This window comes from Mastigoproctus giganteus, chromosome 10 (genome assembly GCF_048544385.1).
Source record: "Mastigoproctus giganteus isolate SK-2022 chromosome 10, ASM4854438v1, whole genome shotgun sequence".
NCBI classification, from domain to species: Eukaryota; Metazoa; Arthropoda; class Arachnida; order Uropygi; family Thelyphonidae; genus Mastigoproctus; species Mastigoproctus giganteus.
Window position 1 is genome coordinate 51606295 of NC_143584.1, and position 13648 is coordinate 51619942.

Below are 13648 nucleotides of genomic sequence, written 5' to 3' on the forward strand. Positions count from 1 at the left end.
TTAGTTAACCCTGTGGTTGTTCACATCTCAGTATATGTTTTTAATATACTGCATTGTCTTTATGAGAGAAATTAAGTCTTGGAACAGCTGTTACGATGATGTATAAAATGATATTATAAATTTAAGTTCAACTCATGGATAATGGTTTAACTCATATTTTATTGGCTAAAACATGTCCTCTATCACTGAAAGAACCAGAGCATCACCAAGATGGAAACTGAATGCACTGAAATAATTTTAAAATTATTTCATTATATAACTCTAAATCTTTTACTGCTTTCTCAGTACAGTATTATATGTGTTTTTGTATTTATTTGTCTTTTTGAGTTGCCTGTTTTTTTCCATTTTTAGTGTATATGTGTATATTTAATAGTTCTGTTATGTTTCTTTTAGAAAATCTAAAGGTGAAAAACCTAAAATTGTTACAGCTCTTAAGTCTCAGGTATGTTTATTAACTTGTACTCATAAACTTTGCTAAATATGTATTTTGAATACTTTTGATCTGCTAATATAAATTATTTGAATTCAGTAGAGGAAGATAAATATACTCTCAGAGTAGAGAGTTAAAAGGGTTTTTTTTTTTTTTTGTTTTTGTTTTTTTGTTTTTGTTTTGGTACAGTGTTAATTTATAACACTTAAAATAGCAACCCACTAAGTTTCATGCAGTTTCAATAACGTCTTTTTAATTACATGTCCTGAAGTCAACAAAGTTTTGTGAATGAGGAAAGCTGTACAAAATTAGTCACCCTGCAGTCATGCAATATTTTAAAAAAATGGGACTGATTGCAAAGGAAATTCATGAGAATATGGTTACAACGTTAGGATAGCATGTCCCTTCCTATTCCATGGTTAAGAAGTTGGACAGCAGAATTTCAATAAGGGAGGGAGAACCTGGAGGATGACCCATGCTGTGGAAGACCTACAATGTCCATCACTCCAGAAGTTTGTTTGTTTGTTTTTTGGTTTTAAGGAGCATTAGCAACTAAGGCCATATTGCTCCGGGATATGCGGTGGTCATTCCTCGACCTTTCCGCATACTCCGTATTTGGTGGTGACGGGCTCGAACCCCGGTCTAATCAAGAAGCATGTGCTACGCACTGCTGCTCCTTCCCACCTGGCTACGGAGGCGCCCACTCCAGAAGTTGTTGATCTGGTGATAGATTATCAATGAGTGACATTTCGATACATTGCCAGCAATTTGGGTATCTCATCTGAATGTGTGTACCTCATAATAACAGAGGCTGTTGCTATGAAAAAAAGTGTGAGTATGATGGGCCTCAAAGTTGTTGACAGCAGATAAAAAATGCACAAGAGTTGCCAAGTTAAGTAAACATTTGCATTGTTTTAAATTTGCTGGAAGATCCAGCAAATACCCAAGTTGCTGGCAATATATCACTGTCACTCATTGATCACCCATCACCAGATCATGTACACCAGGGGTGGCCAACTTAATTTGTGATGCAATCTACTTTTTTCCTTCAAAATGTGCCGCAATCTACCATCTCAAAAATTTCATTGCACATGGTTAAAAAAGTTAATCAACACATAGTGAAAAATGTTGTTTATAAATTTTAAAATTCAATACAATTCAGAATTCTAATTTTAAATTCATGCGTATTTAAAATTTTAATTTATGTGAAGTTTATATCTTCATATCATCTGCCAAGCTTTCAAAATCGGGGATATACTGTGATAAGGCCAACGAAGAATCTTCGTTGATAAAGAATATGCCCATAAAGGCCATAAAGAATCTTCTGTATGCAAGTCCGTAAGAGCACAGCGTTTCTTTGTCTTTGTTTGTTTCAAACACGAAAAGGCCAATTCACATAGATATGTGGAACCTAAACAGGAATTTAAAAGTTCACTGCATTATTTACATTTGGGTACTTTTCTCGGCAAACATATTTCCAAAAGTCATTTTCTGCTGATCTGTATTTTAGGAAGATATTGTTTTGCAATCTAATAATTTCATTTTCAAGTAATATTTTCGCCATGTGAAAAATCACAGTGATTTTTTCTGCAATTTGTTTTGTATCTAAGTAGATATTAAATGGATAAGAAATATATTGAACAATGTCTTCAATTGTTTTAAAATCACTGAATCTGGTTTCAAAATCGACCACAACATTTTCAATTTCAGAAACATATTTCTCATTATTAAATTCAAAAACAGGATATTTTTGCAAATGATCTTGCATATTTGCAAAATTGTTGAATTTTTTTCCTTTGATATCCTTAGCCATTGCCAAAAATTGATATTTATATGCAGAAATATTACTAATCATGTCACTCACATTTTTATTTTTTCCTTATAATTCCAAATTCAGATCGCTTAATTTACTGGTAAAATCTGCCAGAAAGCCAGATCACACAACCACTCTGTATCTTGTAGCTGCTGATAATCATTTCCCCTTTAATCAAAAAAAATTTTTAATTTCATTCAGGAAATTTCAAAATCTCTGTAGTACTCCGACTCAGCCAAATCACATCTGTGTGTAATATAAGATCTGGTTCTTTTTCGTCAAGTTGCATTTTGAAAAGTCTCCTCTGAAGAGACTGTCCTGTGATGGAATTCACGATTTCGAAAGTGATGTCCATAACACTTTTAGTATTTAATCTTTTGCTGGCTAATACTTGTTGGTGGATGATACAGTGGTAACTCAAAAAATCTGGGAATTCATCATCCTTTTGGCACAATGCAATGAATTCGATAAGATGCCCCGTCATTGCTTTAGCTCCATCTGTTGTTATTGATTTGAGCTTAAATAGTAGTAATTTAATTTTTTCAATAAAATGTTTGAATGAGTTTGAAAGATATCAAGACCTCTAGTTCTTTCTTTTAACGAAACCATACCCAGCAGTTCTTCTCTAGTGGCAGAATCATTGAAAACCATACGAATAAAAATGAGCAACTGAGCTGTATCACTGACGTCTGTAGATTCATCCAACTGTAAAGAATAGGACACACAATTAGTAATATCAGCATGCAATTGTTCGCTCACATTTTTATTCATTTTTTCGATGCGTCACACACAGTATTTCGAGATAAGTGCTGACCATGAAGGGCACTTTTAATTTCATTTTTGTTCTTAAAATTTACAAAAAGAGAATCTGTTATTTCTAAAAATGCGTCTTTGGTGAACTGACCATCAGAAAATGGTTTGCATTTTTTTGCAAGAAGATGACTCACTTTAAATGATGCTACAGTTATTACAGATTGAAATTTACAATCTACTGCTGTAGATTGTAAATTTCATGAAGAAATTTTGATGTGTAAATAATCTGGATTTAAGTTCTTTTAATTTATTTTTTCTAATATCATTATTAGGCAGAAAATCATGGAGTGCTTGAAGTGCCTTTCTAAATTTCCTTTTTTGGGTATAGCCATGGAAGCATTGCAAATCAAACAGCAACATTTTTCTTTCACCTTTACAAAAAAGTATTCTAGTTCTCCCCTCTTGATGAACATGATAGGTTTTACTCTTTTTCGAGTAAAAATTTAAAGATAAAATTGAATTGTAGAATACCATTACCTACTTAAAAGTTACCATCTTTTAAGTGCGTTAATAGTGATACTGCATACATGTTGGTACTGATGATATTAAGCTTATACGACCTTGGGCTTTATGAGGCAATACAAATTAGGGCTAAATTTAAAAGTGTCTGTAATTTTTCCAAGAATAAAATGTACACAGATCTATGATCTTCAGGACACAGATCTTCAGGGTCTTCCTTTAATGTATAAATTGTTTTAAAATTTTTTAGTATATGCTGTGTCTGTTATCTGAATTCACAACTAATTGTGGACATGACTTGTAATTCATGGAAGCACAAAAATAGCTTTGAAAATCTGGGAAGAAGATCATACCTCTTGACCTCTGTTGTCTGATTGGGGTTTGCAAAAGCCAAAAACTGAAAATTTTCTGTGGAATTAAAATCCTGAATTTCATAAAACTTAATCAAGAAATGAATAAATTGATTTACAGGATATTGTTCCATCAAATAATGATGGAAGAATATTGAATTTTTTACATTTTTTTTTAAATTTATAAATTCAGGGAAGTAATCATAGAACCATTTAAGTTTTTTATGAGATATTCACATTGTTTTTGTTTCCAGTACTTATAGGATCATTAAAGATAAAGAAATAGATGAAGCAATAAATATTTTACAGTATTTGTTCTGGCAGTTCCAGTGTGAGAACCTGCCAGATGCGGTTATGAAAGAAGAGAGAATTGATAAAGAGTAGTCCTTGGTTGGTAAACTGACAATTTCACAAGGAAGTATGAAATATAACAAATTATTCAAAGTCATGCTTTGCATTTTAACAGTTCCTCATAACAATGATGAATCTTACAGGATATTCAGCCAGGTGAGAAAACCAAAAACCGAGTTGGACCTTCTCTTTCTAGTTCAAACTTGACTGTCAAGAGCTTTGGAAATTACCATTAGCATTAGTAGCCGCATATGATGCAAGAAAGCAAGCTTATACAGCATCAGCCAAAAAAAAAAAAAAAAAAAAAACCTTCCCCTTTTCACCCATCCATTTGCCCCAAATGTTTGTCTAGTTCTGCCTTGAACTTATTTAAGCTGTCCACTTCTACAACGACAGATGGAAGTTTGTTCCAAAAATCAACCATAAGTTGGTTAAAGTCAAATTTCTGCACATTTATTCTACAACTGTTTTTCCTCAATTTGAATTTATGTCCCCTCAGGCAATTAATCTGGGCAAGAGAAAGAATCCCATCAGCATTGAGCTTGCACAAACCATTCAAGGCCTTATACACATCAAACAGATCACCTCAAAGGTGCCTAGTTTCCAGACACTGTAATCTGCATAACTTACGGCTTTCTTTGTAAGAACAACCCTTTGTTCCATTCACTAATCTTGTTGCCGTTCACTGTACTCCTTCCAACAGCTCTACATCCTTCCTAAAATGAGGCCTCCAGACCTGTATACAGTACTCAAGGTGTGACATGACCATTACCTTATACAAAGGGATAATCATCTCCTTATCGCTGCTAGAAAAATTGCTCTGTGTTATTGAGAAAACAGCATGAGCTACTCTAGCAGACTGTCTCCACTGCTCAGAAAACTTTGTCTGACAACACAATTTTCCCTAGGTCCTTTTCATTCTCTACCATCCTGAGTGTAGTACCACATAGTTGGTATGGTTCTCTGAAGTTACTTATATGCATATGCAGTATTTTACATTAGTCAATTTTAAACTTCAGTTTGCTATTCCTCAGATAAACCGGCTCAACCTTTCTAGATCCTGTTGCAGTAGCATACTGTCATTAGTGTCGTTAACAACCCTGCCAACCTTCGTATTGTCTGCAAACTTAGATATTAATCCTGATATACCGTCATCAATATTATTAGAAGAGTTAGGTATATGAGCTGAGAAATGGCAACTGAAGTTTAATATTGACAAATGCAAAATACTCCATATGGGTAGCAGTAACCCAAGAGAAATATACCAACTGTGTGGTATTACACTCAGGGAGGTGGAGAATGAAAAAGACCTGGGGGTAATTCTGCAGTCGGATGTGAAGTTCTCTGAGCAGTGCAGACAGGCTGCCAGAGCAGATCATGGAGTTTTGTCAATGATACATAGGAATTTTGTTAGCAGAGACAAGGAGGTGATTATACCTTGAATCCGAATTTGGGGAGTACAATGCATACAGAAAGGACAGACAGAGTAGGAAGGTGGTGGTGGTAGTAGTAGCAGATGCAAGAAAGCAAGTGTATGAGCTTATGCAAAATGCCTGTCCAGTTCCTCCTTAAATTTATTTAACCTATCAACTTCCACGACAGATGGAAGTTTGTTCCAGCAAATAACCACCCGCTGGCTAAAGGCAAATTTCCGCACATCTATTCTACTTCTGTCTTTTTTTAATTTGAATTTATGCCCCCTTAGGTTCGTAATCTGAACAAGTGGAAGGATCCTATCAGAATTCAGCGTGCTCAACCCATTCAAGGCCTTATACACCTCAATCAGATCATTGCGCAGGTGCCTAGTCTCCAGCCACTGAAATTTGCAGAACTCAAGCCTCTCTTGGTAAGAGGATCCTTTCATTCCCCTCACCAATCTTGTTGCCCTACTTGGCACACGCTCAAGCAAATCTACATCCTTCCTAAAATGAGGCCTCCAGACCTATATGCAGTATTCAAGGCATGGTCTGACCATTGCCTTATACAGAGGGACAATCACCTCCTTTTCCCTGCTAGCAAAATTCCTATATATTATTGACAAAACCCCATGACCTGCCCTGGCAGCCTGTCTGCATTGCTCAGAAAACTTCATATCTGACTGCACAACTACTCCCAGGTCTTTTTCATTTTCTACCATCTTAAGTGTAGTACCACACAGTTGGTACGTTTCTCTGGGGTTACTTCTACCCATATGCAGTACTTTGCATTTGTCAAGGTTAAACTTCAGTTGCCACTTCTTAGCCCATCTGCCCAAATTTTCTTAATCCTGTTGCAGTAGCACACTGCCATTACTGTCATTAACAACCCTGCCAACCTTTGTATCATGCGCAAACTTCGACGCCGACCGGGTTAGCCGGGTGGGTAAAGTGCCTGCCTGGCAACCCAAAGGTCGCGGGTTCGAATCCCGCCTCGGGCTTGGATCAAAGTACTACAAAAACCTTGGGAGTTGCATTATGGCCACAGAATCTGATGCGCCAACAACTACCAAAAAAAACCAAACCTCGACACTAAGCCTGATATACCTTCATCAATATCATTGATAAATATACAAAACAACAGTGGACCGAACCCTGTGGGACTCCACTAATAACATTAGTCCACGAAGAGCAGCACCCATTGATTACCACCCTCTGTATTCTCCCACTCAGCCATCCTTTTATCCATTGTAGCAACTTACCCTTAAGACCATTCTGCTCCAATTTGTACAATAGTCTTCCATGCGCAACAGTGTCAAAAGCTTTCCTGAAATCCAAATATATGACATCAAAATTATTTTTTGCATCCAGTTCCTTTGTAACCACATCATAATATCCAATCAACCAATATCCAATTTGTCAGACAAGACTTTCCCTTAACAAACCCATGCTGTGTCTGAATTATTGCTGCAGTCTTGTCTAGATGATCCTGCAATGCATCTTTAACCAGTGACTCCATTATTTTACCCGGAACAGAAGTTAAACTAACCGGTCTGTAATTACTCGTGTCACCCTTCAATCTCCCTTTGTGAATTGGGGATACATTTGTACATCTGCAGTCCATTTGCACATCTGGTGACCTCTCCTGAGTCCAAGGATGCTCTCATAATTATGGCTGAGGGTTTGCTTAGTTCCTTTGCCAACTCCTTTAATATAACTGGATAGATCTCATCCACCCCAGGTGCCTTTCTTATGTTTAACTTCAACAATTTCTCCTCCACTTTGCTCTCAGTTATTACAAAATCATTAAGCACCCTGCTACAATTTGATAACCTTCTGCCATTTTCAAACCTTAATAACTCCTCATGTGTGAATGTAGATGCTGGAGGTTTCTTAGTTGGTATGAAAAGCCTAGTAGCCTCCAAGATTACTACCTTGAATTCTTCTCATTTAGAATTTGCTGTTGGTAACATCATCAGTTGGTACCACTGTATAGAACTTAAGAAATCTCTGTGAACGTGAATGTATGAGGGGGTAATGCTGTTACTTAAGAAACACATAAAATCTAAGGAAGTGCATCCAGTTGACACGGGTGTAGAGTGCAATATTGAGTCTGTTTGGTATGTTATTGGCCTGATGACTCTGATGAGTACAATGAACAGTTGTGCAGAGAAATAGAATGAGCCAGTAAATCAGAATGTCTTGTAATTGCGGATTATAACATTCCAGATATTGACTGGAACTTTTGGCTTGGTTACTCACATGCTAGCAAGACTTTTGTGAATTTTTTGGAGGATTCTTTTCTACAGCAACATGTTCGAGAGGCAACCAGAAGGAGTAATACCCTTGATATAATTATCAGCAGTGATTATTCATGAATCAAGAATTTGCAGATAAAGGAACCACTAGATGACAGTGATCACAGTATACTGATGTGGGATTTACTTAAAGATGTAACTACCATTAAGTGTAAAGGGAAAGGTTTTTATTTTCGTAAGGTGACTACAGTGGTCTCAGAGATTTCGTAAGTTCTATACAGTGGTACCAACTGATGATGTTACCAACAGCAAATTCTAAAAGGGAAGCATTCAAGGTAGTAATCTTGGAGGCTACTAGGCTTTTCATACCAACTAAGAAATACTGTTCTGTTCAAGGTTCAGGCCTGAATGAATGTCAGATGAATTAATGAGGCTTGTGGCTGAGAAGAAAAGTGCATGGGATGCATATAAATTATCAGGTGACACAGAAGCCTATGACAGATATAAGGTAGTCTGTAATAAAGTCACAAAGTGGATTAGGTAGGCTAAGGCAGATTACGAGAAATCTTTGACCAAGGACGCAAAGAAAAACAACAAAGAGTTCTTTACTTATGTAAACCCTAGAAGGAAGGGGATGAATCAGATCGGTCCACTTAACATAGATGGTTTGACTGTTGATGATCCTGCTCAAGTAGCTGATAAACTGAATGAGTATTTTGCATCTACAATCACACACGAGGAGTAATTCAAGGAGGGGAATGCTAGACGTTTATCAAACTCTAACAGGGAGCTGAGTGATTTTGTAATAACTGAAAGCAAAGTGGAGGAGAAATTGTTGAAGTTAAACATAAAAAATGCACTTGGAGCAGATGGAATCTATCCAGTTATAATGAAGAGGCAGCAAAGGAAGTAAGCAAACCCTTAGCCATAATTATAAGATCATCCTTAGAATCAGGGGGCTTCCCCATGGACTGCAAATGTCAAATATATCCCCAATTCACAAAGTGGGTTCAAAGAGTGACAGAAATAATTATAGACCCGTTAGTTTAACTTCTGTTCCGGGGAAAATAATGGAATCACTGGTTAAAGAGGTGATACAGGATCACCTATTTGATCACCTAGAGAAGACAGCAGTAATAGTTCAGACACAGCATGGGTTTGTTAAGGAGAAGTCTTGTCTGACCAATTTGATTGGATACTATGATGTGGTCACAAAAGAACTGGATGCAAAAAATAATTTTGATATCGTATACTTAGATTTCAGGAAAGCTTTTGATACTGTTGCACATGGAAGAGAGCTGTACAAATTCGAGCGCTATGGCATTAAGGGCAGGTTACTGTAATGGATAAAGGGATGGTTGAGTGGGAGATAGCAGAGAGTGGTAATAAATGGACACTGCTGTATGTGGAGTAATGTTATTTGTGGAGTCCCCCAGGGTTCGCTGCTGGGCCCATTGTTGTCTTTGTGTATTTATCAATGATATCGATGAAGGTGTATCAGGTTTAATGTCCAAGTTTGCAAATGATACAAAGGTTGGTAGGGTTGTTAACAACAGTAAAGACAGTATGCTACTGCAACAGGATCTAGAAAAGTTAGGCAGATGGGCTGAGAGGTCGCAACTGAAGTTTAACCTTGACAAATGCATATGGGTAGCAGTAACCCAAGAGAAATGTACCAAATGTGTGGTACTACACTCAGGGAGGTGTAAATTAACAATTCTGGGGGTAATTGTGCAGTCAGATATGAAGTTCTTTGAGCAGTGCAGATGGGCTTTCAGAGCAATTACATGTGTCACAGTTTGATCCTCTTTTGTGAATTAGGGTCACATTTGCACATCTTCATTCTATGGGTACTTCTCTGAGTCCAGGGAAGCTCTCATAATTATGGCTAGGGGTTTTCTTACTTCCTTTCTGTCTCCTTTAATATAACAGGATAGATCCCATTTCCCCCAGGTGCCTTTGTTATCTTTAACTTAAATTTCTACAATTTCTACTCTACTTGCTCTCAGTTATTACATAATCATTTAGCTCCCTGTTAGAGTTTGGAAGCTTCTGGCTTCCACTTCCCTGCAGAATTCTACATGCATGAATGTAGATGCAAAATACTCATTCAGTTTATTAACTCATGATCCTGCTGATGATCCTGCTCAGCTACGAGAGCAGGATCATCAACAATTGAACCATCAATATCAATTGGACCAATCTGATTCATCCCCTTTCTTCTAGAGGTTTCATATATAAAGAAGAGATTGCTGTTTTTCTTTGTATCCTTTTCATAAGATATCTCATAATTTGCCTTCATTTGCCTAACATCCTTTGTGACTTGATTACAGACTAACTTATATCTACATAGGCTTGTGTTTCTCCTGATAATTTATATGCATCTCATGCATTTTTTTTTTCGCTGGCACGGCTGTCATTAGTTCATTTGACATCCATTTAGGCCTAAACCTTGAACAGTATTTTTTAGTTGGTATGAAAATTCTAGTAGCTTCCAAGGGTACTTCCTCGAATGCTTCCCATTGACAATTTGGCGTTGGTAACATCATCAGTTGATCCCACTGTATATAATTTATACAGTCTGAGATCACTGTAGTCACCTTTACAAAAACAAAAACCCTTCTCTTTACCCCCCCCCCCACCCGATGGTAGTGACATTCTTAAGTAAATCCCAGATGAGTACACTGTGATCACTCCCACCTAGTGGTTTCTTTATGTGCAGATTCTTAGTGCATGAATAATTACTGCTGATAATCAGATCAAGAGTATCACTTTCTCTGGTTGCCTCTCGAACATGCTGTTGTAGAAAATAATCATCCAATAAATCCATAAAATTCTTACTATCTTCAGTCTATCTACAAGTTTCGTCCTGATTTTCCTGATTCTGGGAAGTTAAAATCCCCCATTAATAAGACATTCTGATTTAATGGCCCACTTTTTGCTTGTTTTGGCCCAGAATCTGTTTTCCTCTTGAGAACAGATTCTTCAATACTTGTGTGTGCACCAATCCTAAGAGTTTGGTAAATAAATTTGATGAATCTGAGGTGTTGGTGAAAACATCAAAAGTAGATATTGTTGTGATATTAGAGACATGGTGTCACTCAGATGTAAGGAATGCATAATTGCAATTTTCGGGAGTACAATATGTACAGAAAGGATAGAAAGGGTGGAGGGGTTATGCTATTAGTTAAGAAACATAAAATCTAAGGAAATGTAGGCAGTTGATATCGGTGGACAATGCACTGTTGAGTCAGTTTGGTGTGACATAAACACTGGGAGAGCAAAATTGAGAGTAGGAGTGTGTTATAGGCCTTATGACTTGAATGAGTATAATTACGAACGCTACAGAGAAATAGTGTGGGCCAGTAAATCAGAGTGTCTTTTAATGGGAATTTTAAGTGACCAATCCACTGGAATTTGTTAGCTGGTCACTCACACACTAGCAAGGCTTTTGTGGATTTATTGGATGATTGTTTTTGACAGCAGAATGTTTGGGAGACAACTAGAGGGAGTAATACTTTTGATCGGATTATCAGTAGGTGATTCTTCATGCATTAAGAATCTGCAGATAAAGGAACCACATGCTATCGAAGCAATGTTAGGTGGGTCGGGAAACTGTTAGCTTGGGGGGATGTTAGCTTAGGCAGATGGGCAGACGGGGGGATTCACAGACGAATAGATTAACAGTAGCTGCAGGCAGAGATGGAAATGAGTCTTGCACTGCTTCTATGAGCAGCAGCCTGGACAGCCATTTGCTGGAGATTTCAGGAACTTCTTGGGGGGTCATGAAACAAGTAAATACATGGGCGGTGTTAGACTAACTAATAGTAAGAACAGGTGCATGTATACCAATGCTAGGAGTACTGTTAGGAGAGGCTGCATGTAGACCAATGGCAGTAAATGAATTTGAAGTGCTGTTTAAGACATCCAAGGCTGATATTGTTGGGATATCAAAGACATGGTGCCACTTAGATAAAAGGGATGCAGAATTGGAATTTGGGGAGTACTATGTGTACAGAAAGGATAGACAGGACAGGAAGGGAGGAGGAGTTATGCTGCTAGTTAAAAACATAAAATCTAAGGAACTGCATAGATGGACAGTGCAATGTTGAGTCAGTTTGGTGTGACATAAGCACTGGGAAAGCAAAAACGAAGGTAGGAGTTTGTTATAGGCCTAATGACTCTGATGAGTACAATGAACAACTGTACACAGAAATAGAGTGGGTCAGTAAATCAGAGTGTCTTATAATGGGGGATTTTAACTTCCCAGGTGTAGACTGGAACTTGTGGGTTGGTTACTCACACGCTAGCAAGGCTTTTGTGGATATATTGGATGATTATTTTCTACTGCAGAATGTTAGAGAGGCAACAAGAGGGAGTAACACTCTTGATCTGATTATCAGCAGTGATTATTTATGCATTAAGAATTACAGATAAAGTAACTACTAGGTGGCAGTGATCACAGTTTACTGATGTGGGATTTACTTAAAGATGTAACTACCTCTTTCTTACAGTAGGACCAACTGATGATGTTACCAACAGCAAATTCTAAATGTGAAGCATTCAAGGAAGTAATTTTGGAAGCTACTAGGGCTTTTTGTTCCAACTAAGAAATACTGCTCTACAGTTAGGCCGAAATTGATTTCAGATGAACTAATGAGTGTCGTGGCAGAGAAGAAGAATGCATGGGATGCACATAAATTATCAGGCATCACAGAAGCCTATGACAGATAAAAATTAGTCTGTAATCAAGTCACAAAGGAGGTTAGGGAACGAAGGTTGATTATGAAAAATCTTTGGCAAAGGGTGCAAAGAAAAACAACGAAGATTTCTTTACTTATATCAACTCTAAAAGGAAGGGGATAATGCAGATTGGCCCACTTAATATCTATGGTTTGACTATAGATGATCATTCTCAGATAGCTATCGAAATAAATGAGTATTTTGCATTTACATCCACACAGGAGTTTTCAAGGAGAGGACCAGATGTTTATCAAACTCTAACAAGGAGTTAAATGATTTTGTAATGAGAGCAAAGTGGAGGAGAAATTGTTGAAGTTAAACATAAGAAAGGCACCTTGGGTAGATTGGACTTATCCAGTTATATTAAAGAACATGGCAAAGGAAATAAACAAACCCTTAGCCATAATTATGAGAGCATTCTTGGGCTCGGGGGAAGTCTCCACAGACTGGAGATGTGCAAATGTATCTCCAATTCACAGAGGCGGTTCAAAGGGTGGCACGAGTGATTAAAGACCTGTTAGTTTGACTTCTCTTCCAGGGAAAATAATGGAGTCAATGGTTAAAGAAGCTTTGCAGGATCATCTAGACAAGACAGCAGTAATAATTCAGACAGCATGGGTTTGCACAAGGGGAGTCTTGTCTGACCAATTTGATTGGATATTATGATGTAGTCACAAAGGAACTGGATGCAAAAAATAATTTTGATATTATATACAGGTTCACCGTCACTAATCCGGCAGCATTGGGACCTGTAGGGTGCCGGATTAGTGAGTTTTCCAGATCACCGGTGGTTATTTTAGCACATACAGTTTACCCAACAGCTAACCACCTCCTCCTCCTACCTTTAACATGTTGGCTGCCAAGCCAGTTTAAGAAAAAAATTCCCCATGGGCCAAAAAATTGTTGCAAATAATTTGATTAGCAATTCTAAAATAAATATTGTAATGTCAGTGTTGTTATTTTTTTGCTTAAAATATATAAAAAAAATAAGAGACTTTTTTGTCGCACATATTGTG

General features: G+C 37.3%; 1 protein-coding gene across 2 annotated transcripts in view; it reads left to right on the forward strand.

Annotated features, from left to right (window-relative positions):
• LOC150079033 (twitchin-like) overlaps positions 1–13648 on the forward strand; it is a 2795346-nt gene that overhangs the window by 523502 nt on the left and 2258196 nt on the right. For both annotated transcript variants that reach the window (XM_090382361.1, XM_090382360.1), the window contains one exon: positions 394–442. In XM_090382361.1, coding sequence (XP_090238487.1) covers positions 394–442 — 49 coding nt within the window. The remainder of the gene's footprint in view (positions 1–393; positions 443–13648) is intronic.